The following is a 25245-nucleotide window of genomic DNA, read 5'->3' as shown; positions in this document are numbered from 1 at the left end:
AGTTCCCCAGGGCTCTATTTTGGGACCTTTGCTTTTTTCACTTTATATGTTGCCGCAGGGGTCAATTATAGCGAGACATAATTTAGCATTTCACTGTTACACTGATGACCTCCAGCTGTATTTACCAGTGTTCCCAACCAAAAGTGTTGCTCTTCAGTCCCTCACAGACTGCATCAGTGACAACAAGTCATGGCTGGGGAGCAATTTCCTTCATCTGAACGAGGACAAGACCGAGTTTATTCTATTTGGTGAGAATGTTCTTGCAGATTCGGACTCTATGTTTTTGAAGCTAAACCCATTTGTAAAGAATCTTGGGGTTATTTTTGACAGCAATTTTTCATTTGTCAAACAGATTGATAACGTGGTCAGAGCGAGTTTTTATCAATTACGTATTTTTTCTAAAGTAAAGCCTTGAAAGGACTATTCACGCTTTTATCAGCTCACGAATAGACTACTGTAATGCTCTTTCTGTTGGTGTTTCCCAGTCTCTCCTGAGCCGCCTCCAGCTGGTGCAAAATGCAGCAGCTCGATTCCTGACGAACATTTCAAGGCGTCAGCACATCACCCCAGTCCTCTTTTTCCTCCACTGGCTTCCAGTTTCTTTTAGGATAGATTTTAAAATTTTCCTTTTTTTCCTTTTTTTTCGGATTGATGTTATTTTCTGCCAGCCACATGGGCAAACTTGAAGCTTCTTATCCTCTGCTGTGCAACTTTTGCTCTCCTTAGTTGCTTTCATTGTCACCTGAGTACTGGTACCTCTGGCCCTAAAAGATGGGTCCGTGCCCCCATCCCTCACTGAGTCATGTATCCAAGGCATAGTCATATCCGTTATCCTGTTCATTACCAGTCCACCAGCAATCCACCAGTGAGTCATCTTCCACCCCTACTCTTACTGACTCTTGGGGTATTTTGGTTGTAGCTAAGTCTGGTTGTAGCAAGACTAAGTCTTGCCACTGCTGCCATGGGTTGCTAGCCCATACCAGCACCTGTGGGGTCTTTTCCCTCCTGTCAGCTGTCTTTCCAAGCAGTCACATGGTCTTTTCCTTGTTGTCAGCTGCTCTATTCACAACAGTCACTGGCCAAGCTAGTTGTGAGTTAATTTAAACACAAGATACTTGTGCTCAAAAAGAGGATTCATTCTCAGTGAAGAACCTTGGACCCCTAATCTGTCTCTATACCTGCCAAAGAGCAGTGATTCCTAACACGTCTCTGGGGGTCATTAGGTGCATACCTCCCTACAATGGGGTTTCGCCTACTTAGTCCCAAGACACCTCCAGGAGGCTAGGCGGTTAATTCCGGCATCCCAGAATCACCCCCACAGTGCCATTTCACACTGCTCCTACACAATCAAAACAGCACTGCCACGTTCAACTGACCCAGGCCTGTTTAGGAGATGTTCCAGGTAGTGACCAGTACCGATGCTATCATTTAGCTAATGCTAATGCTAAATGTTAACAGCTAACTGCTAAGAAGAACAGAAGAAGACAGCTAGATTCACCTATACTGTTAATGTTAACTGCTAAATGCCAATACTAACTGCTAAGATACTATCATACTACCACCGCTTTAGCTATTGTTAGCTGTTACAATGCTACCACAGGCCTAGATGCCACATACTGCCAATTGCCGCACTACCATCATCTACCCCTGCCTCTCCCCAACTGCACCAATAAAGGCGGGGTGTGGGGATGCAGACCCTGGTTCAGATAAGTGGTAGAACGTAAAGAGGTAGAGTCAAAGATGAAAGTAGGGATTGGATACAGACCCTTGTTCGGGTAGGGGGTAGAAAATTTAGAGGGTGCTGAAGGTGAAGGCCTAAACCACAGACTAGTTTTAACAGCCTCTTCTAACATTTCCTTCAAGAAGCAAACAAAACAGGAAAACAACCAAAAAGCAAAAAAACAAAAAACAAGCCAACTCTGTATCTTAAAACGCAAACTCATCTGAACAGGCCACATGGTCCCAAAGAGGGACTCTAGCTGGCCACACCCCCACCTTATCTACACTTACTCTTCCTGGATCTCTTCCTATTGGGAGAGGGAAGATGGGGCAGGGAAAGCAGAGCCTAACCCTGAAATAGAAACAGAAAGAGAAACTGCAATTACAATAAAAATAAATGCCACGGGAAATAAGAAATTAAATCTCTAAGATACACTCCTTTTCCGATATACTCCAAAAATCCCAGAAATTTTTATATCCCAAAAAGTGAGACTGTAAGCTGGCAGAAATACAACACCTCCCTCTTACTTCAGAGCTGAATGCAACAAAGATGATCCACACGACAGCTGCTGAGCTGATCATCCATAGTGTGTCCCTGTCAGATGAAGCCAGATACTGGTGCACACCCCGACTTCGGAAGCTCATCAAAGATGGTTCTGGGCAGGTAGCATACAGTGGATTTAGCAGAACTTTGTTAATTGTTGAATGTCAACTGAGCATATTGAAATGGGCATGAATATTATTCGTACTAAATTTAAAAAAAACAAAAGCAAAAAGAAAAGCAGTTTATCATTCAGTGTTTTGACATGTCGAAAGTCAGAATGTGTCTACAGTAAATCACCAACATCTTAGTAAATTTTACAATTAAGTTTTGAATTGAAATACACTAAGTAGTTGATGTACAAAGTAAAAGGACCTACGAAGGATTTAAGATGTCACTATCTTTTTATGTAAAGAACTATATGTTTTAAATGTGTAATCTTTTGCGAATGTGAATTCATGCAACAGCATTAGAAACATCTGGAGTCCGCCCATTCACTGGTGGATACAATGAGCAGCAGAAAGTTTTGAAACTGTACATTTTTAATATTTTCACTGATTTAGAGTTTTACACAAAAGCTTTCGATGAAGCGAGAACAAAAAGTTAGGATTAAATCACTTTTTTAAAAGTTTTATTTATTAGAATTTCCTGCTGTATATGTGTGTAATAATATAAATAGTATTTTTTTTACAAACTTAAACTAGATTACTGCAGTATGGAAATATTTTGTAGCTGAATTTCTGCAGAAAAAATCATGCAGGTGGGGTAAGGACAGTCAAAAAAGTCCTAAGAAAGGACCAAACTAAATGCATAAAATGTAAAAAATTAACTCCAGGGGATCAGACTGATCCAACTGATAGTAATACATTATATCTGTTATGAGTTATTCCATATAGTGTACCTATCATGGACTCCAGGTGTGTCTTGGGGGTCTGATAATTACCTGGCCTGCCTATTTCCTCACCTTAAACTGTGGAGGTGGAAGATTACCTAATAATTGCAATTTCCCAACAATGCTGTATGTTGATGAGACCACAACCACTCCTGTTACTGTATATAAGAGAAGCTCAACATTCAGAGCATCACTACAACAACCTCCTCAACCATCTGTGAGACAGTCAGCTGAAGTTGTGAAGACTTGAAGGTAATCATATGAACCTTTTGTCTCTGTATTTTCTGTAGGGGGTGGAATGATGATTTTGGAAGAGCTTTTTATCTGAACAAGTCTCCATTATTTTCTTTTCAACAGGTGTGATAACCGTAGCCATGCTGAAGGCAGTATTTGTGCTTGGATGCGTCCTGAGCCTCACTCTGGCTCATCCTGTAAGTGTTGTCATACTCAATATCAGTACGAGTGTTCTTATATGCTGATGCCATTACTGTTATTGTGATAGTATAATGCAGGCGATATTGAAGAAGTGACTTGTGGATTTTTTACAGATGGAGATGCCATACAAACGACTTGCTCGGTCAAGCTCTATTTCAGTCTCCAGTGAGGTGAGTGCTTTCATTACAACATTCAATACACCTACCAATCCTAAGAAACTCCTCTGCTTTATATCTGACAATCAATGTTTCTGATTTTGTTGAAGGAAACACAACAAAGCAATTCATTAACAACAGCTCAAGTTGTGGACCTCCTGAATCTCCTCTTGCAGTTAGCACAGACTACCACTGCAGCTACAACTACCACTGCAGCTACAACTACTACTGCGGCTACAACTACTACTACAGCTACAACAACTGCTGCACCCACTACTACTACAAAATAAAATCTGAAATTTAACCTGGGATCAGTAGGCGAATGACAAAAAGTATAGCGTGAAACTGTTTTTTAACATCAGCTTTGTTTTGTGTCAGCTTGTCATGAAGACTGCTTCTTTCTCATTTTAAAATTCAGTGATGTTGTGTTGATGTGTTTTCACACTCATCATAGTCCTAGTTTGATTAAACACGTTGATCAGAATCATTGTATTCTCTGTAGTATCCAGTGAATAAACTTCATAAATGCAAAATGTGGACCAATTATGTTTCTTTTTCTTAAAATCCACACAAATGGGAAACATTCAGTGTTGGGCATTTGTGGTGCTAATTCAGTAGCATGGTGGTAGCATCTCTGTTTTCTGGGTCAAATAGCTTTTCAATAGCTCAGCTATTTGTCAGCTTTTTTTTTTTTTTATCAAATATTGCATCCACACAAGTTACATTTTACCAAGCATTTCTGAAGCTCAAATACAGCAGAGCTTTCTGCTGCGGTCTGAAATAAAATTGCTGAAAGTCAATAGGTGACGCCACTGCTATGAATGTGTAGCCGACAGAAGCACTTCCATACGATGGTGACACCACGTAACGATCCTTGCCAATCCAAGCCTGCATGTCTCTACTGCAGGGGAATACAGAGACCTCGGCTTGAGGTTGCTTAATGGAAATGTGGCAGAGAGTGAGGACAGAGAGGAATTTTATTATTTTTCTACAGTGGTTTGAGATGAGTTATTCAATTATGAGTTAACAGTTTGTCCTGCAAATGTGCCCAGTTTGAGCATGCCTGTGCAAGCACAGGTGTGTGTATGTACACAGACACACACTACCACACACACACACACACAAAAAAAAAAAAAAAAAAAAACATAGATGAATATTCACACATGATGGACACCTGCATTTGTGGAGCACTTTTTTTTTCTTTGTTTTTGTTGTCACTTTGGTTTTGGGGCATTTAGAGCAGAGAGTACAGTTTATTGTCTAATCAGCAACTGATGTTTTATTAATCACTGAGATAGCACTGACTTGGAATGAAGTTAGTTCAATGTAAAAAAAAAGCGTTGATGTACTTAACTACTTCTGACATGTTGACGTGGTTTGGCTTGCTACATCTCTCTGGGGATGGTTCAGTAAAGTGAAGCTTCATTTAATGTAGCGTAACTGCACGGCACTGTAGCTTTCCCAACACTGGAAACATTCACGTAAAGTGTGCATCACAGAAATAATCAGATAGAGAGAAAGACAGACAGTTTCAACACCTTGCAATGCTAAATAACTCAACAGTTCAATTTAATATGTGTGTATGTGTGTGTGTCATGCTAGAGTATTGCCTGTTGAGAGATAACAAACAACACAGAAACAATCTCTGAAAGACACTAACAAATAAAATCTGTGTTAAGTATAGTGAATATTTCAGCCCTATCAGTTACAAAATGACAACTGCAGTTATTATCATCAGTTTTAATTATATATTTCTAATTATTAGAATAATTCTAAATATAATTAACATTTATTACCACACCAATTATCAACATCAATGATGATGCTGATTAGTATCATATTACTATTGTTTTTATTATCATTATTATGTTGTATTGAGTCCTTGTTCGGGCATGCCCCACCGGGAAGAGGCCACGGGGAAGACTCAGGACATGCTGGAGGGACTATGTAGCTCGGTCTGGGCATCCCTGCTTAGACTGCTGCCCCCGCGACCCGGCCCCGGATAAGCGGAAGAAGATGGTATAGCCAATAAAAAAACATTCATTTCAGACAGTCACCAGGTGATATAGACTGATTTGAGCCCATCCTCACCAGAAGCACAGCTGTATAGGTGGAAGTCAGGTGCCACATTTGGAGGAACATGGGATGGATGGATGGGCCAGGTGAAAACATATTAGATGTGCTTCATTTACGTAACTTACGTAACAATCACCTACTTACTTTAACACATGATCTTTCTCTAAACAAAACACAGTACTTTTGTTGCCTAATCCGAAGAAAACTGTGACCGTTTCAGAAAATTAACAACGAGGAGGAAGAATGAAGGTCCACCTACAAGGTCTGCTTTGACATACCAGCTTGTCGTTGGTACTTTCCAATGGTGATATGTTGTTTTGGGAGTCAATGGTCATCGACCTATTCAGTTTTTTTTTTAGGTATGATGACTTGTAGACATGTTTATCACAGTATTTTTAAATTTAATACGTTGATATATTTTAGATATATTTTGGACAATTAATAAAATGTTTAATCAAGGGTCTTTGACTCGCTGAGGAAAAATGTGAACGTTACAGTGAAGCAGGTAGACAGATATTTGGTTCATTTCACTAAAGTTTATGTGAAAAACAATTTAAAAGGACCAATTAGCATTGTAGTGCATCTTTTAACACCTGGAACATGTGTAGTTTATCATTATATATTTACGGGTCTGTGGTCCTAATATATGTTGTATCTACAGTATATTCTATACTGTAGTCTTTCAAGTGCACATGAATATCATCTGCTGGCTGGATATCCAGCCTATGTGTTTGTGAATCATTCAATCACTCAACAACTTGGAACCACTATCCACTTTTTTTCTACAGACTACAGGGTTTTTAATTATAGCTGTCTGGATGATTCTATGCGTGAAATCAACAGAGCAAACAAACACAATGGCATGGCAACACGTGGCTTACAAAGAAATGTTTGGACATTTGTTGGTTTGTCTGTTCTGTAATGACTCTGTGACATTGCAAAACATGCGGTGTTCTCCAGTCATCTCTGATTGGCTGAAAGAAACGACATAGTGTATACAGACTGACAACCCTGGTGGAGGACATAAATGACATACAAAACAAAGTTGAGTCATCAGTATACAACCCTGATTCCAAAGAAGTCGGGACGCTCAATTGAAAACATTACAAAGACAATATATTAAATGTTTTACCTCATTCATTGTTTTTGTGAATATCTGCTTATTCTTAACTGAATGGCGGTGACATGTTTCAGACAATATGGGAGCAACAAAAGACTGGGGAGGCTGTACTCACAAAACAGGACACAAGCATACATGCAACATTAAGACAGAAGTCTTATTTTGAGGAAGTGTTGAACCAGGAAGTCTTTTAATGATTGAGTTAGTTCAGGAAATAATTGACATCTGTCAATCACTGTCATGGGGATGTCATCATTTAGTCTTGCCCAGCTCTGTAATTTCCCTGATGACCGGGACTTTTGTCTCCTCCGGTGAACCATTCAGTTTTATAAACACCTTGCAGTTTCTCAGAGAAACTTCTAAGAAACCTAAAAAAACCCAAAGTGGCAGTTTCCGAATGGCAAGAGATCAGTTTCCTCTCTGATCTTATCTCAAGGTGTCCTGACAGGTAGTGTGAAGCTGCTCACTTGTAGAGAGACACATTTTATATCACCAGGAGCAAGAGTGGAATAAATGGGAAAGACCTGGGTAGTGCCATGGACAGATGACAAAAATAGGTGCACAGAAAAAGAAGAGTTACAGAAAGTCAAATTTCTAGAAAGAGAGCATGAAAATGAAAATGCCACCAACAATGAAACACTATGATGAAGCATGCATTATTATAGATGCATCAATATGTACATCACTTTAACACAATGATGATGATGATACTGCATGGACTACTGTAGCATGAGTCTTCACTGTGGTTGATTGCTGAAGTGTGTATAGTTGAGTATAGGTAGTCCTAATAAGCCTCATCAGTCAACTTCAAGTTTATAACTTGTAAAGAGCATCCAAATGACAAAGCTACAAGTGTAGTCATAGAACAATATGAACGCATTATAATGCACTATGAATGCCCCCCGAACTTCCCATATGTGATGTAGTCTTCACGCAGTGTCATAGTGAATTGCAATCTGACACTGTAGGGGGCGCCAAATCGCCAAAAATACCAGTTCTTGCATAACGTCACTTTAACATACCTTTGGAATCTGATATTCACACTCATTAAAATCCTAGTTTAGTTTTAGCAAAGTGTGTCATGATTGTAAAGACAATAAAAATCCTAGTTTTATCACATGACAAACACAGAGCGACTCCTGCATTGCTGAACATATAGCGCGTCAGGAGACTACATGAAACCTGCTGCCAACATGATCTTTTTATGAGCTGCCTGTTAGTTATGTGTTGATCAGATTTCTTCCTCATTCATTGTGTTTTTTTTCCCTCAGGGCAAACTTTTCCATTTATGATGTATGTTCTGAAGGGGTTACGTTTCTGGTGTGATTTTTTTTTTTTTTTTTTTGTCCAATGGACAATCAAAAACAAAAATGAATGCAAAATTTTCCTACATGGCGTCTTCTCTCCCTTCATCCAGTGCACCAACCTTGACCGTGTCCGTGTTTTAAAATGTAGCTATTTGAAAAGAAATTGGATCATATTGAGCCCAAACTGACCGCAGGGGAAACTTTCAGCCTTCAGATTGAGTAACAAGGTTTGTTATAAAGCACTGTTTGAAGCTGTACATAACAGCAAATAATGCGCTCTAATTCCCACAAATTCTCCCACCTGAACCATCACGTTTCTGCCTCTATGTATATCAGAGTTTAAATACAAGGGTTTATCTCCACACTCTCACCCATCATTGGGAAATAAACACTTTTAATTTTTAATTCTCCAAAGAGTCAGACATAAAATCTCTGGATGAGACTTGCAACAGGTCGTAAAGTATGATGACTGCTATAGAGGAAATAAAAGAGGTCCACCATGAGTAAACATGATGATTATGGGATTTGGAAAGGGTTGAGCAAGTATTGTTTTGAAGGTGGAAATATAGCTCTAGGCAACAGATATTACTGTTTCGCAAACACGGAACGCTTGAACAACATCAGCCGTCCCTGACTTTGACCTCAAATATTTGAACTCATTTTCCAAATGTAACTACAATGTGTGATAGCACGTTAATATTCTGTATTTTAGTCAGAATTCAAACACTGTATGTGGAGTGGAGTGGTGTGTGTGGGTGTGAGGGATCAGCTGTACAGATTGGGATGAGGGTTTAATTCAGCTCATTATGTGTCACAAAATAAGTCTCTCAGGATTGTAAACAGGACGTGGGCCTTTCATGTTACAGAAAGTCTTGTCGGGTAATGAAACTGTGCTCACGCCTATTTTGGTTTTGTCTCCGGCGGCTGCCATGAGACCGACCACATCTGACATGAAGTAACACACCTTTTGAAGCGCGAGAGCAAAGTGGGCACACCGAGGCTTTTTAAAAGCTAATGGAGTTCCCGGAGGCGACCAGCTTGAGGGCAGCGAACACAGGTTTAATCTTTGATTCGTTATCCAGCTGTTTACACGTGTGCTCTGCTGTGGCAGCAGGCGACTCTGACCATCGAGGGATCTGAATTACAGCTTGAAGCTCAGGATGAAGTTTTTTCTTCTGACGGTTTTCTATCTGATCACCTCTGCTGGGGTTGTAAGTACACAAATAAACAACACATAAAGTTCTCTTGCTGATGTTTTTAGAGCTCATAAATCATTTTCAGTATTTTATTCCACGTGTCTTGCAGAGTTCTCATGACAGCAGCTGTTCAGACAGCGATGAGGTAAGAACGAATTCTCATCGTTATAGCAGCGAGTCTGATAGTGATGAGGTAAGAGTTGAATCAGTCCTAACAATTATCAACTGTAGTGTAGTGTTTTTTTCTTTAAATAATCTTTTATTGTGTTTATTTTGTCTTGCTGCAGAGTGGCAATCATTGGCTTCAGCCTAAGCCGAATCCCTGGAATTTAATCCCTTTGTGGGAGCTGTTTCCTGGTCTGTTTCCACCACCTACTGTCCCAACAACAACCCCAACCCCAACTACAACTGCAACTACAACTACCACTACAGCTACAACTACAACCCCAACTACAACCCCAACCCCAACTACAACTACAACCCCAACTACAACCCCACAGACTACAGTTGTCACGACCACTGAGAGCCGAGGAGACAGCGGATAAGCTGTACTGATCTGAGAAAAGGGAAAGCAGATGGAATTACTTTACTTCTCTTCTCCAACAGCAGGAAGGGTTGTCAGTGATATGGAAAAACATGCTGTGTGTGTGTGTTTTTTTGCATGTATATATTTTTGGTTGCATTTTATCGCGTTGAAGCCATGTTTGAACCAGATTTCATTGACAAAAATATAGAGGCCATTTTTCACATTTCAGTATTGTTTCAGCAACCTCTCCACAGTCACATGTGTTTTTCTGTCGACTCTTTTTGTGTTGGTCAGTTGTCATCTCATTTTAATCTGCATAATGTGTCGCTCAACTGTTTTTTATGCCGCGGTCTATACAGAACCTGAAGAATGTAGTGATATATTGTGATTTGGAGCATACAATGGAGACAGGCACTTCATCAGGGTGTAATTATGAGTTTTGTTGGAGGCTGATCTCAGGACGGTGCTGGAGACACCTGTGGGAAGATGCTGACGACACACCGCTGTAATATCCACTCAGTGGGCACACACGTCACCAGCCCTGCATCACCACAGCTTAAGGCAGGGATGAGTGCTGAGCCTTTAATACCTGACTCTTTGCTTCATCAGTGAAGTCTGTCACGCTGTGCTTTTATCATGACTCAGCATCTCGACTAATATTCCCATTCATCGCACTGCACTGCCAACTCTTTGCAGCGTTTGTTCACAGGAACTTAAACAAAAATATGCACAACTGCATTAACATTCTCACAAATACACACCTGTTTCTTAATGTACCACTTAATTGCAGTCCTTCCAAGTGGTACGTTGGTACCAAAATACTGTTTTTTGCACAGCCACTCATTATGAATGTAATCTCAACATCATCTCCAAGTTTGTTGGAATTTCAGTTTAACTTGTAACCTTTGTTAAATAATGTAAACCAGCCAAACAAACTTCTGAATCATGCACTGAATAACAACTTTCGCCTATTTTATAATTTGCATCATGCAATTTAATTAGAAGCCAGATAATTGCTGAGGTAATTTTGTGTGGAGACATATATTTTAATCTAACGGTGTGGAGGCATCTTCTGTTGGTTTATCTATTTTTGACATATTCCTGAATGAACCCAGTATGACTCAAACATGGCAGAAATGTCATGTGTTGAGCACCTTGCTTTAAAAAAATTAAAAATGATTGTGTTGTTGCCAAACCAACTTGTCTTGTCACTCAGCGCTTATATTGTTGAGAGTCATCCCTCAATTATAAACCCTTTGTTGTTTCAGTGAGTGGCACTGATAAAGAAGTTGTTTTATGTATCAAGTAAAACGCTGTTTTGTAACATGCTTTAGCAAAAGCATGATGATTCATTGATTCCTTGCGTGTTGCATTCATTTATTTACCCTTTATATTATGTTTCCACAGCAGAATTTGAAGCTTAATGAAGGTTCACGACTGAAACATGACCTACTTTTCAACCATTTTCTTATTCGCCTTTTTTTTTCGGTTTCGCTGCACATATACACATTTGCTTTGACTATAATTACAACATGAGACACTGACACATCAGCCGCACCCAGAGGTGCTCCGAAAACAGGAAAACCACAAGTCCTGGGCTCTTCTATGTTTGTTTATTCATTTCTGTAGACATTACGGCATTATAATTGAAGGAAAACAGGCAGTTTAGGGAACTCAGTGGATTTTCATCTCATTGTTTCATTCAAACCAGAAGATTAGGTCGAATTTGTCTGTTTTTTCAGTCATGTCTGTCATGTCTGTTCTGTCATTGGTTGTTTGGCTCTGTGAGCAGTGCATAAGTCAATGCTCCCGCTCACTGTGTTCCATTGAATTTACTCAAGTGCTCTAAGTGGACATTCGTCTCAGCTTTCATTGATCTTGTGGGAACCAATTCTAAAACCATACTGATTTTTTTTCTTTTAAAAATGATTATCACAATCCTGCTGTCGTATTTTTCTATAATGGCGTCTGCGGTACCAGTAAGTAGACTTGTTAATTGACTGTATTTAATTGACTGTGTTCTTTTTTTTGTCATTATGTGAAATCTGCTGTGACAATCACCATGTTGGAATTTTTCTTTTATATTTTCAGGCCCGTCCTAATGTGCTTCCTTCCCTGCTTTCACAAGGAGGAGCCACCCAAGCCACAAACCAGAAGCCTGACGCTCAGACGCCGGCCCCGCTTTCCCCTGAGGTGGAGCAACCACCCCAGCATGTGGCAGGCCCCCAGCTCCTGCCTCTCATGCAACACTACACCTGGCCTCCACTAGGGGGCAGTCCAGTGATCATCCATCCGCAGCCGAGCGTCCACGGGTCCCAGCCTCTCCCACAGCAGCCTCTGGTAGGACAGGAGGAGAAAACACCCCTGGAGAAAAATATACAACAAACAAAACAATATAATTAACTCTCTTACAGAGCTCGATTTTACTGTCTGTTATTTTTGTACTGAGAACAATAACATAAATCCCAGAGACAGAGTTCTGTGCATCAGAATGATTGAAATAATTTTGCTGTATTTTTCAGATGTTCACTCCTCATTGGTACTTTCCTCTTTTCTCATCACCCCATAGCAATCAGCTGGTAAGATACTATCAAGAAATACACTGTGTGTTTTTTCAGATAGATCAGTCCACACACTTGTACACACACACATGTACTGTGCTGCACGGCAGATGCAAAAATATTTTCCAAACACAACCCACGGTTTGACTGGGGGGTTGTTTTTCTACAGTGCATCTTTTTTTTCCTCACATGTCAACATGTACTGTATAGATTAAGTGAACCAGTCATAACAGACAGTGTTGTGGAAATAAAGACATCAGTACCTCTGCGACAGTCTGTCACTTGATTTATGGCTCTGGGGTGGAAACTGTTTTGCCTTCAGCATACTTTTCTTCTGCGAGTAATATTGTAATTGCGATCCTTTGTATCCAACTGTCTGATGTCTCCACCAGTTTTCCCCACATGGATCCCCAATGATTCTTGCACCACCTCGTCAACAAACTCCAGCGGATCAGCCTCAGAGCAGTAAAGTGTTACCTGCAGAAACACCGAACGGAGCTGCTCCTTCAGCACCTCAGCCAATTCAGCAACAACAGGTATCTCTATCTATACAGTTAAATCAGAATGCATTGCTCATTTAATAAAAGAGATGAGATATTCTTCCTTAAAATGAGACAGAACATAAGGGAAAGCAAAAGTTGGAATACCGCCTTATTTTCATCCACAGAACCCCCTGATTGTGTACTTGCTGCAGCAACCTATGGTAAATGCAAAACGCACTCCGTAAACTTAGATATGATCATGATTAATGTTCAGTCTGGTTTCATAACTGTCTTTCTGATTATGTTTTATTGAACATTTGCTGTCCTTTTTTTCCCAGAATGTTGCTCTTGGCAGTCTGAGCTCGGAGGAACTCGAGGTAACACAGAGCCAAGATTTTTATCTGTCTCTCAGCCTGTTCAAACAGTCTACACAGTGAACTCAGTGATCCTTATGACGATCCAATTGTTTGCCCTCCCTCGCCTCTTACAGCGTCTTTCCTCTCTTCTCTCTTTCAGATGGCAGCTAAGCTGGGACAGCTGGGCGTGTACCTGCCCAGTGTGCTCACAAACCCGTCTGCAGGAGTCGCTCAGCCTGTGGATCAGGCCGCTGGGCTTACAAACCCAGAACAGCAGGGCATCGGGCCAACTGTGGGGACCTCGTCAGCTGGAGTCCCACAGACACAGGGGCCGGCCAGCTCTGGACCACAGCCGAACACTAATGGGCTCCCTGTGGGTTTGGAGAAACCGACGCAGGAGACTGTCACCGTCCAAAAAACCAAACTCCAACCCACACAGGGAAACCTTGTCTGACCCTGCAGCCACAAGTGCAGATAACTCACACTGAGACAAAACTCACCATAGACGAACAGTCTTCTCATTCCCATTATCTTTTAGCAATTTACTATCTGTGAACATTTTATTTCATTTATTACCATTGTTTTTTCTTTTCAATTACTGATGTCAAATAAAGATTAACAACAGACCAAGTCTGAATTGTGAATTGTTTCCCCTTTTCAAATAATGTGTATCGATTGCTTGTTTTCATGATTTTAGTTTAAATATATTCTTCTCTTGCAACCTGCATAACTGTTTTTCTGATGACTTAGGAGCACTGAAAACAAGCTGTGAACAAAGCATTGACATATTATCACCTTTTAGGTTGATGTGCTGAACACGTTACACATCCAGCAGACACAGAGTAACATTAACATTGATTTGAAGTGGTGTTTCTGTCCACCTGATCAATAAAAATCCAATATTTCACTCTCTTCTTTTGGTTTTATGAGCTTCTAAGATGAAAACAGCTGCCTGCAGAGGCCGGTAATGGGTTTGATGACAGTGGTGACTGAAAAAACAGCAAGTCATGTCTTCTACAACCAAAACAATGAGATGAAAGATGCTAAAACACTTTGCACAGCTGAGGGGTTTGATTTTCCCAGCAACAACCTCATCATGTTCATACAGTGGGATAAAACTGCCCGATAGAAGCCTTTGCTACAAACACGAGGCGCATATTCAGAAAACACAGCTTGTCCTTGAATGGTCTTTAAATTTTAGTTGTGTTTCATAACATTGGAGCATCCCAGATGCTGTAAATATGTGTATGTATGTATGTGTATATATATATGAACCTGTTGTTGCTTCTTCGGTTTAAGAATTGTAATTTACCTCTGTGTTTTCTGCCAAGTAACACCGTGATGTAAGAGGTTATCTAGTCATCATGCTGAGTCCTTTTCTTCACAGTTAATGGGGTTTTGCCCAAGAGCAGCACTTAAGGGTCCCCAAGGGTTTGAGGGCTGTGTTTTCAAGCTGTCACCAATTTACTGTTCTGCCAAAGCCATTAAATCAATCTTATAGTCAACAAAAGGTGAACGAGTGCAGGTAGAAATAGGAAGTCTTAACAGGCCTCATGCACGTTGTGATTATCATGAAGGAATGTAGAAATGTAACATGAAACATAATCATAATAATCATCCAGTCATAATTAGCTGTAATACAGTCTATTACCTATATATCATAGCATGTGTACAAGAGATCAGTAAAACTCTGGGATATTTTAGAATGATTGCCAAAAAAAAAAAATCTATTACGGCTACAGCAAAACATTTAATAATGTCATTAAATCTGACCCCTATTTGTCTGCAACACCTGTGCCCTTTTAAGGTGTGAACGATGTCGAAAGGGGGCACCTGATAAAACACATCAGTGAAGAATCAAATGTGATTAATGTGCATTTCAAGCCAAAAATGTATTATGGGATTTCTCACACGCGTACAGCTGCCAATTTTGTAATCATAAAAATCAAATCCCTGGCAAATCACCAATGCATGTCATAGGTTTGCTCATCCTTTGTTCTGTCAGCAAATAAATAGGAGTAAATCTCTCCCCTGTACTCACACCTCTCCTCAGCAATCCTTCAGTACTCGTGTGCTGCCAGAAAGGAAAGGTAATGACGGCAACTAATATAACATGAGGCTCATGGGGGAAATTTAAAATAATGGTCTATTTAAATGGTGTTTCAGGTAATGCTTTGAATATTGTCAGGTCTAAAAACTCAAGAAATGTTTCTGACAGATTCAAGATGAAATTCATCCTGCTTGCTGCCTGCGTCCTTGGGATGGCTTTCTGTGCCCCTGTAAGGAAAACATCTCCACGTCTTATTTCTCTCTCATGTATATTTTAGCATTGCAAACTGTAAATATTTGACAAAAAAAAAAATCTTACCTCAAGGTCTATATTGATTTTTGAAGCTTTTAGTCATGTCACATAATCTTTATCAGCAGCTGCTCAGTTGTCCTGGAATTGTAAAGATTCAAACTTTTTCTTGTGCATCATCGAAGCTGTTGCTGATTGATTAAGCGATGCAAGTTTGTCTCAATTACTGATCATTAATTCTGCAGAATTTTCTTCTTCTTTACAGCAGCAGATGTTCATGGAGTTTGACATCCATCACGCTCCGGCTCAGGTATGACGAGACACAGCTCAGGTGTATAACATGCACGAAAACCACAGTAAAAGACACATTTTCAAACTGAATAAGCTCTGCACGCAGGTCTGCTATTATGTCTTCACCGCTGATGGTAATGTCTTCATAGCTGAGCCTGTGGTGGCTCTTTTACTTCTAGTTTGCTGCCTTTTCTCATAATCTGTACTCATCTTAAAAAGATCAATCTTGTCTTCACAGGCAGCCCAGGCTATTCCTGCTGGAGCCGCGATGGAATCTCTGGACGTTGTAAGAGCTTATTTATACAGTTTATTCCCTTTTTTAAAATGAATTTTGTTCAACAATCACTCTTTGTTGATAATCTTTACTGTTTTTATTTCCAGCTGCTGCCGGTTGATGCCCAGAGACAGCCTGTTGCAGGACCTGTGAGTGACACAGTATTGCTTTGAGTCATATGCCTGCACTTCCATCTGAATGAAAGAGAATAACAGTCGGACAAATGGAAGTTGCAGTGACCACAGAGTAGAGCTACATTGCGCCTGAGGTCTTGTAGTTTTTAAGTGCATGTGTGTGCCTGCATGTGTTTTCACCGACAGGTCCAGGGCTTCATCAAGCAGGAGATTCTCCAGCCAAACGGTAGAGACACCAAGGACGTGGTAAGTGCCTGCAGGTTTTCATTTCTTTGACAGAAACTGTGTGTGACCTCAATAAACTGATGGTCTTTTTTCACTTTGACCCCTGTTCCAGTTCTACCCCTTTGGTTTTGACCTGTCAAATCCTGTCATCATTGCTCCTGCTGCTCCTGCTGCCCCTGCTGATCCTGTTGTTGCTGCAGCTCCAGCAGCTCCAGAAGCTCCAGCAGCTCCAGCAGCTCCGGCTGCCCCTGCCGCCCCTGCCGCCCCTGTGTGTATAGACTGACTATGGATTTGTAATTTGAGCCATTTTAAGTTTATTGAAGAATCAGTAAGACTTAGTCGCTGTCAGCTGTCATGGTTGATTTTAATAATAGATTCAAATGGCTGCTTCTACTGAAGCGGTGATGAGGGCAACGGGTTCATTCTAATAAATCAGTGTTGCGTCAGAGAAACACTCATCCAAATATTTCTGCTGAGGTGTTGAGAAACATCGACTCCTCAGCAGACATGAGAGAGACCATCCTCAGTCCTGATTGGCTCATCAGAAGCCTCTATCATTTCAGGCTGCCAAACCCAGCGGAGATGATGACGATGACGACGACTAAACAAATCAGAGTCAGCAGGACGTGCACACGTTTGTGCACACACAGGTACACATACACACACAGTGTCCTGTTTAATTGCACAGTTAAAACTTTTGGTTTTAACAAAAATCATTTATGAAGCAAAATCTGGGCCTCACATATTCTCTTGCTGTGTGCCTGAGTCGCTGAATATGGAACAGTTAAGATGTATTTGCTTCACCTCCCACTTTAGGTGACCAGACGCCAGTGAGAGATGACCAGCCAGCACTGCTGTTTCCTTAACTATGAAAAATATGGTGCTAAGCTTTTGAAAAGAAAATGGTGCTCTACAATTTCAAGGGGAAAAAAGTTGCTCTACAGACGGTCCTTTGCTTTTCTATGAAAGAATGAGGAGAAAGTGCTAAGTCTCGCAATAAAAAATGGTGCTGTGCGATGAATTATGAGTGTGCTTTGATTCACTGCACGTTGTTGTTTCCTCAATCAAATTTGCTTTAACTATGCTTCAAAATAATAAAAAAAAAACAACAACTCATCTGTTCTGCTCTGGTTCTTCCAAAATATATATATATATTGAATGTTACACAATCAAACATACCTATGCTCAACTTTACTTGTCTGGCTGCAGTGCCACCAAAAATAAATCATAAATCACATTTAATGTTTTGTAATAAGATTATTATAAAATCTGCTTTTTGACTAATTCTCTACAAGTTAACTAGTTACAACTAAAGGCATTTGAAGATTATTCAAACTAATAAGTGAAGGAGGTGTTACTCTGCTTTTATATTGTTTAAATGTGTCATTAGTTGGAATAAAAGACTTTAGAGTTTCTAATAGTATATATTCAGTGCTTTTGTCCTCAGCTGCCTGGACAGATGTGTCTCTGTGAAGCTGTTCTTCTCTGCTGTTGTCATGATTTGGAAACACAATTAACATGCATGCAACAATGTTACATTTAATATTACATTTACACAAGAAATAGACATAATATTGCAGCTTCGGTGCTGTAGCTAGCTGTCATACTGGCAGAGTGAGGAGCAAGCAGAGTGGAGGTGTGCACTGTTCTAGACGGTGTAATCAAACCCAGTCTGCTATTACACAGAAAGTGGATTTGACCACTGGTCATTTAGTAAAGCTGAAGACTAGACACCTGCACTGTACCTACTCATCACTCCCATCAACTGTGATTGGCTCTCAGGTGAGCTGGTGCCCTATAAAAGACAATGTAACTCTGTGGAAGACACGATCGACTGGCATCATCCCCGACATCGACATTCATCATCCTCTCCAGTGGTGTTTTTATCACAGAAGGTGAGTTATGAGGAACGTCAACATAAGTTTATGCATGCTTTCTGACAGCAACCATCTGACTTTGATTGGATTTTTATTAACATAATGATGAACTGTGTTTGCAGGACTCTGTAAAATCTGTGAAAATGAAACTGGCCATCCTGTGCCTCTGTCTGGCTAGCTCAGCCTCAGCTGCGCCTGTAAGTTTTATGGTTGCGCACATGCCTTTTAAATTCAGTCAAAGATGTGATGCTTCTTTGATCTAATTATTCTGTTTTGGCCTTAATTTCAGTCCTTCTTTCATTACCTGCCTCATTACGCAGGTTCCAGACAGCAGGTACCACCTTCACAGGTAAACATGCACATCACGCTGTAACTTCTGCATCAGAGGTTTTGTTTTTATCACGCAAAACTGAACAGTACACATACTGCTGAACAAAGCTTCCATGTGAAACAGACATGAAGCACAGCAGAAATACTGCTATGTGGCATTCACTGTCGCTTTTTCGTGCATTCAGGTGAAAAACCCGTTCGCAGCTCTACCACAACCTGGAATACCTGGCGCCTACAGTGTGGAACTAGTATGTCAGACTCTTTATTTCTCATATGGAGGCTTTCATTTCACTGAGATGTGTTTTTAGAAAACATTGCTCTAACTGTGATCATGCTTACAGTTTCTTTCTGTTATTTTCTTTTTCTAAGATTTATCCCCACAGATTTCCTGGTACAGGTGGATCAAACGCTGGACAAGTAAGTACATGCACATTCTACAGAAGCATCTTCTCTTTCATAGAAAAAAAAAAAGGTAAAAATATCACCTATACCGGTCACAGCTTTCCATTGATTCTCATTTCTTTTTCTTTTCTCTCTGCCTGCAGCCCTTTCCCTCTCATGGTTTCATCAAATACTCCATTCCTCAGCCACCAGGCAGACAGAGTGTGGAAGTCGTAAGTGTTGTTTTTTCAGATTACAGACACTATTGGGACTGAAAACACTTAATTTTCTGCTTGTAGAAGCATGTTTGGTACAATCAACAACTTGTTGGAAGAACATTATTGATATTCTTGTGTACTTTGCAGTACTACCCCTATGACTTCTCCCAGCAAAGGGTAAACATTTTAAACTATACAATAAACATATACATATACATATACATATACATATATAATATACATCATTTTACATGGTATTGTGCTAAATAAGTGTATTTGCTTGTGTTCCAGATAATGACAAACATGCCTCCTATGACAAATGTCCCTCACATGCCAAATGTAAGATATTATTTATTCTAAATTATTCCTTTTTGGTTTTATATGACATTTACATATATCATATTTCATGCAACACTTTTATTTGTCTTTTCGCAGGTGCTCCCATTTGATTATCCCCCTCAAAATATTCCTCAGCAAATCCCAAATGTGAGAAAAAGGAAAAACAAACAAACAAACCCAAATATCTCAGTGTTTATCTGGTTGATTCTGAGCATTTCTTTTCTTTTCTCTCAGTTCTCTCAGAAAGTTCTACTTTTGTTTTTTCAGATTCCCTCATTTGATCCTCTGCCATCCCAGGATCCCCTGCAACCTCTCCAGCAGGACCAGCCCACACAGACAAGCCAGGTACTTATCAATCTATTTATTACTGTATTTATTTATTAATAGTTTGCACATAGTAAAAATGACTATTGATATGAATATATAGCAAATGTCAAGTGTGTGATAAACCCATAATGTTTACTTTAAATTGCTTATTTGTCTCTGTAGATGCCGACAAAGGCGTGAAGTGGATGAGAGGCATGAAAAGGAGACAAAAATATTTTCCTCCCTAACATTCAGACATCTGAAACTGGTTTAATAGTTTGAACTGAGTCTGCTTCTGCAACACGTGGATATGCTTACTAAAGTTTAAAAAATGCTAACATGATCATAGAATAACCACTTTTTTATGAATATTAATTTTACTATAGTAAAGTAAATGACAGTGTCTGCATAATGAAACAGATTTCTGAAGAATTTTCTGCTTTACTTAATAGTTTTCTTAGCTTTCCAATATTGTTGTATTGATGAAGCACTCTGTAATGCTGCATTTCCACAGTGTATAACAAATGTGCTTCATATGTTTATTAACTCATTTCACTTAAATATCATTTTCCTTAAGAATTAAAAGTTTTCAAGCAATTTTGGGTTTTTCTTTGTTTATTCCAAGGGTCTCAGCATTCACAATTATTGTTTATGTATTGTTACAGCTCTCATATTAAAAACCCTGCATGACAGCTGCAAGTGACTACCGAACATGCAACTACTAGTTCTCTTCATTATAGATTAACATGATGATTATTTCATCATTTAATCATTTAGTTTTTTTAGTTAAAATCCATGAAAAGTGCTCATTGCAATTTCCCAAGCAAAACATCTTGTTTTGTCTGATCAACAACCCAAAGCTCAAGGATATTCAGTTTATAGTGTTATAAAACAAAGAAAAGCAGCACAATTTCAGATTTAAGAAGCTGAAACTACTCAATATTTTGCCATTTTGCTTGAAAAATGACTTCAGTGATAACTGATTATCAAAATAGATACATTTTCTGTTGATCAACTCATTACTCAATGACTAACTCTTCCAGCACAACACAGCTTTAGTTAATCTACTGTTTTGGTTGTTGTTGTTGTTTTTAAATATATGTGTCTTCCAGACAGCCACTGGTTTCCATTCATTTAACTATATGGTACAAAACTTGCAGAAACTTTGAGTTTTTGATCCCTAGTAGTGCTGCAAAGCTGTTTCCCTTATTAGAAGGTGCTTGTTTTGTTTATTTTGAGGATGCGAAACACATTCTTGCCAATGGTTGTACACTATTCTACTGATTAAAAGGTAACAGTATTGCTGAATGATGCAGTGTGTCAGCAAAGGCAAAAAAGAAGAGGAGTGCTTGCAGGCAAACATAGATGTAAACAATGTTGGATAAATAATGGGCTCTGTAAATGTTTTATAAGGAAGGAAATGCACTGAACACAGTTGTTAGAGCTTGTTGAGTATCACTGAAACTTTAAACATAACTTTTGTTTGTTTACAAGAAAACTCCAAAAGGTCCCATCAATTATTACTATGGGTGATAACGGGATAGTGGTTTTATTGCAAAGACTGGATGCAAGATAATTTGTTGCCAGCAGTATCTAAATACAAAACATTAGTGAGTGAATGTGTTTATAAACTATAATTATGAATAATGTTCAAACATGGTAACTGAAAACATTAAGAGTCCCATGATTGACCCCTGTGGAATACCACATGATAGAAAGCCAGCTTCCTCAAACAAAGACAACCTTTTGACAGTGTTGGGGAGGTGAGAGGTTCATTTTTAACAAGGGAAACCAAACCCTAACCCAGATTCATACTAACCCTAACCCTGTGGTAAAAACTATATCCGTAGTCATGCCTCCGCTGAAATATTTTGTCACAGAGGCGTCTTGGACTGAGGGTTTATTTGCAGCAGCACAGAAATATTTTAGGAAATTTATGGGAATACTACAGGCAGCAGTATGGCTCTATGATTCTCTCGCTTGTCTGCAACTGCACATTACTATTTGTTAATTAATCATGAAGGTGATGCTACTCATATATAGGCTACAGTACTGTGTAAGATTGAGCATTTATTTTATATATTGTTTAGAGGATACTATATATCCAAGATGAAACTGACAAAAGGGTGAGAGACTGAGAGATAATTACAAATCTGTACTACTTCTGCATGGTGCTATTTAGGCACCATGGACAGCGCCATGGATTTATCAATACACAGCACAGTTAGGTAAATGATATTTCAGAGCCATGATCAGGGCCATCGATTCTATCTTGCACAAACCTCAGTCAGGTAAAGGATCAATGAGTCACGCAGACTAGACTGACATATTCAACTAAACAACCATGCGGCACTCTCTCTGCTATGAGGGGATGGAGAGGTGTGATGGCAGGTTAACAAGGGGGATGCATTTTGGTAATTTTAGTTACAAGGGAGATGCCATTCCCCTTAAATTGCCTATTGGGTAAAGAGTATAAGAGTCAAGTCCACAAACACCTCTGTGCTGTAATGGAAGAATAATCACTGAACCCGATGTGTACAGTACAGGTGCAGTATAAGTACCTTACATTCTGTATTGGCTACAGATCATAAGAATTACTACACACAGTGAACATAATTAGCCACAGTGTTTGAGCAAATATCCCCACAGTGAAATGTAACTGTCTCAGCCAAATAAATACCATAAAGGGAAAAGGAAAGATCTTCCTAATTCTCACTCCCCTTGAGCCAAAATCCTGCCTCAACATGATCTAACACTTACCTCTTCAGAGGCACTTGAAATACACAGGCGCCATCCTCTCACGCTATGACTGTCTCTTCCCCACAGCTTCTCTTTGCTGGAACGTAAGATCACATAAATCCACAACTTCTGTCACCCACAGCAGAGGAGATGTTGACAGAAGGTTTAATAGCCCTAATTTGGTGTCTCACAACAACAGTATGATGGCACTTTACGGTACTTCTGTGAAGTTAAAAAGTCACGTACAAATAAACAAACATACAATAAGATCATGTAATACATAAACACTGTATCAGACAATGTGATGATAAGCAGAGGCAACATGTGAAGGTCTGGATGTTTAAAGAAAAAAGGGGAACATGGCTGGGCCTATGTGTGGTTTTGATCCTGAACTGTTCTGCAATCCTGAATTAATATGTTTAAAACACACATATTCTCCTGTGATGCAGCCATTCTCAAAACCCTGGTGCAGTCATATAGTTCAGCTATTAAAGATTAATGTTTGAGAGAGGGGAATTCTTCAGGATGCAAACCATCAGTCATTTCATCACTGGTATTTGATTTAGCAGAGTGGAGTTTCGGCTACAGGAACATTTCAGGCCATGTGACAAAGATACTGTAAATATGATAATTCACAGTTAAAGTGCAATTCTTTGCAATAATTTGCCAAATTATAATGTTGGTCTGATCAGATGATCACCAAAGTTCATCATGAAGGGGGGGTGTCTGATCCAACTTTCATTCAAACACTTGTCGAGACATTTCACTAAAAACCACCAACGTCAACCTCATCGTTGTGTTAGGGGCAACATCAGAGCACCAGATGATGAGATATCCTGTGGATCCTGTTCTTAATCTATAGTAGTCGAGTGACTGACCAGAAGCATCCCTACAGCCACACTGTTAGTGTGGCTAAAAACAAGTAACGAAAAGACAAAGGTGTTTGTAACCATTGTCAGCCTAGACAGGAAACCACAGAGGACAAGCCATCAAGACCAAGAGCCGTGGTTAAAGACTAAGGTCCCTCTGAAGGCCAAGAAGAGCCTCATTCTTAAATATGTATATCCTGTTCTTCAACCTGTAGACCCTGTTTTTTAAAATGTGGATCCTGTTCTTTAACCTGTAGACCTGCTTTTTAAAATGTGGATCCTGTTCTTTAACCTGTAGACCCAGTTCTTTAACTTGTGGATCCTGTTCTTTAACCTGTGGATCCTGTTTTATAACCTGTGGATCCTGATCTTTAACCTGTAGATCCTGTTTACCTGTATATCCTGTTCTTAAACTCGTAGATCCTGGTTTTCAACCAGTAGATTATGGTTTTTAACCAGTGAATCCTGTTATTTAACGTGTGGATCCTGTTCTTTATGCTGTAGTCCCTGCTCTTTTCAATGTGGATCCAGTTCTTCAATCTGTAGATCCTGGTCTTCAACCTGTAGATCCTGGTCTTCAACCTGTAGATCCTGGTCTTCAACCTGTAGACCCTGTTCGTTTAAATGTGTATCCAGTTCTTTAACCTGTAGACCCTGTTCTTTAACTTGTGGATCCTGCTCTTTAACCTGTGGATTCTGTTCTTTAACCTATAGGCCCTGCTCTTTAACTTGTGGATCCTGTTCTTTAACCTGTTGACCCTGTTCTTTAACCAGTAATTCCTGTTCTTCAGTCTTCAAGACTCAATGTAGGGTTAAGTTCCTACCATGAAGTTAACCTCCACATAATTCAACCGTTTAGTTTAGATATTTCACTTCAAGTTTATAGCGTAGCGCTGCTTTACAAGGTTTCTGAATCCAAACCAATATTATAAGCACCTGTTTGAGAATCGATGAAGTTGTGAACAGATTTATTATGATTTTTTGTTTACCCGTTTTTCTCATTTTCTAACACTTCAAGAAGAGAGTTAATTAGAGTTTGAATATTCAACTCATATGACTGATTTGAGTAGTGTATTCTGAAACTGTAAGTGCAAAACAAATCTTATTTATCGATTTGTTAGATATCAGCGCTGAGGTTTCTTTGTTGAGACAACAGTTGTTGTATTTAAGTTGGCAAAAGGCGGCACTCATTTGATAACCTCATTGCCCTAGCTCTGAAGAACTAATGAAGAGATTGTTATCTTATGTGGAGGGAAACTCATTAGCTCAGCAGTTTGGAGAATGTCTGGAATACAGTTTTGCAGATTACAGAGTAAGTCCTTCATTATCTGATTTGGAACCACACAAAATAAACATAAGAATCCCACAAAGTTCAAAATTGCTGTGATGTACAGCCACAGCAGCTACACAGAGATCAGTGAAAACCCAGACACCACGCAAGAAATACTTCCCGTTGGCAATGTGTATACAGTACACAGAGTAAATTTCAGTGTTAATGTAGATGTCTGGAAAACTTCTGCTGAGTGCTCGTATTGGAAACATGAGAACAACTCAACTGCAGTAGTAGTAATAGCAGTAGTTTTTTTTTTTTTACACA

General features: G+C 39.5%; 3 protein-coding genes and 2 long non-coding RNA genes across 5 annotated transcripts; all 5 read left to right on the top strand.

The window, feature by feature from the left end:
* The first annotated feature begins 3353 nt into the window (after positions 1-3353).
* LOC121604784 lies at positions 3354-4267 on the top strand. Its single transcript, XR_006006766.1, has 4 exons — positions 3354-3404; positions 3510-3583; positions 3701-3757; positions 3853-4267. It is a non-coding gene; the product is annotated as an uncharacterized LOC121604784 (long non-coding RNA).
* A 5031-nt stretch (positions 4268-9298) lies between these two features.
* On the top strand, positions 9299-11228 carry LOC121604639. Its single transcript, XR_006006755.1, has 3 exons — positions 9299-9456; positions 9551-9586; positions 9729-11228. It is a non-coding gene; the product is annotated as an uncharacterized LOC121604639 (long non-coding RNA).
* A 589-nt stretch (positions 11229-11817) lies between these two features.
* LOC121604693 (synapsin-1-like) lies at positions 11818-13929 on the top strand. The gene is made up of 7 exons (XM_041934268.1): positions 11818-11946; positions 12059-12307; positions 12490-12546; positions 12921-13064; positions 13196-13231; positions 13349-13387; positions 13527-13929. Exons 1-7 carry the CDS (start codon positions 11893-11895, stop codon positions 13818-13820), a joined length of 873 nt encoding a protein of 290 aa, XP_041790202.1. The 5' UTR covers positions 11818-11892; the 3' UTR covers positions 13821-13929.
* Positions 13930-15422: 1493 nt separating this feature from the next.
* On the top strand, positions 15423-17668 carry scpp7 (secretory calcium-binding phosphoprotein 7). Its single transcript, XM_041934266.1, has 9 exons — positions 15423-15456; positions 15585-15645; positions 15931-15975; positions 16195-16242; positions 16338-16379; positions 16551-16610; positions 16702-16857; positions 17153-17239; positions 17406-17668. Exons 2-8 carry the CDS (start codon positions 15592-15594, stop codon positions 17192-17194), a joined length of 447 nt encoding a protein of 148 aa, XP_041790200.1. The 5' UTR covers positions 15423-15456; positions 15585-15591; the 3' UTR covers positions 17195-17239; positions 17406-17668.
* A 735-nt stretch (positions 17669-18403) lies between these two features.
* On the top strand, positions 18404-20631 carry scpp5 (secretory calcium-binding phosphoprotein 5). Its single transcript, XM_041934211.1, has 11 exons — positions 18404-18484; positions 18589-18663; positions 18756-18815; positions 18982-19044; positions 19166-19213; positions 19342-19410; positions 19543-19572; positions 19687-19734; positions 19831-19881; positions 20002-20079; positions 20224-20631. Exons 2-11 carry the CDS (start codon positions 18610-18612, stop codon positions 20239-20241), a joined length of 519 nt encoding a protein of 172 aa, XP_041790145.1. The 5' UTR covers positions 18404-18484; positions 18589-18609; the 3' UTR covers positions 20242-20631.
* The last annotated feature ends 4614 nt before the right edge of the window (positions 20632-25245 follow it).

Source organism: Chelmon rostratus, chromosome 3 (assembly GCF_017976325.1).
Source record: "Chelmon rostratus isolate fCheRos1 chromosome 3, fCheRos1.pri, whole genome shotgun sequence".
NCBI lineage: Eukaryota > Metazoa > Chordata > Actinopteri > Chaetodontiformes > Chaetodontidae > Chelmon > Chelmon rostratus.
Note: the sequence above shows the minus strand (reverse complement) of the source record. Positions and strands in the feature narration are given on the sequence as shown.

Excerpts from the sequence above, each read along its gene's own strand:
- LOC121604693 (XM_041934268.1), top strand. The coding sequence starts at position 11,893 with ATGATTATCACAATCCTGCTGTCGTATTTTTCTATAATGGCGTCTGCG. Across the intron at positions 12,308-12,489 it reads CTCTCCCACAGCAGCCTCTG|ATGTTCACTCCTCATTGGTA; the intron begins GTAGGACAGGAG and ends TGTATTTTTCAG. Across the intron at positions 13,065-13,195 it reads AGCCAATTCAGCAACAACAG|AACCCCCTGATTGTGTACTT; the intron begins GTATCTCTATCT and ends TTTCATCCACAG.
- scpp7 (XM_041934266.1), top strand. The coding sequence starts at position 15,592 with ATGAAATTCATCCTGCTTGCTGCCTGCGTCCTTGGGATGGCTTTCTGT. Across the intron at positions 15,646-15,930 it reads GGATGGCTTTCTGTGCCCCT|CAGCAGATGTTCATGGAGTT; the intron begins GTAAGGAAAACA and ends TCTTCTTTACAG. Across the intron at positions 16,380-16,550 it reads GACAGCCTGTTGCAGGACCT|GTCCAGGGCTTCATCAAGCA; the intron begins GTGAGTGACACA and ends TTTCACCGACAG.
- scpp5 (XM_041934211.1), top strand. The coding sequence starts at position 18,610 with ATGAAACTGGCCATCCTGTGCCTCTGTCTGGCTAGCTCAGCCTCAGCT. Across the intron at positions 19,411-19,542 it reads GCAGACAGAGTGTGGAAGTC|TACTACCCCTATGACTTCTC; the intron begins GTAAGTGTTGTT and ends TGTACTTTGCAG. Across the intron at positions 19,573-19,686 it reads ATGACTTCTCCCAGCAAAGG|ATAATGACAAACATGCCTCC; the intron begins GTAAACATTTTA and ends CTTGTGTTCCAG.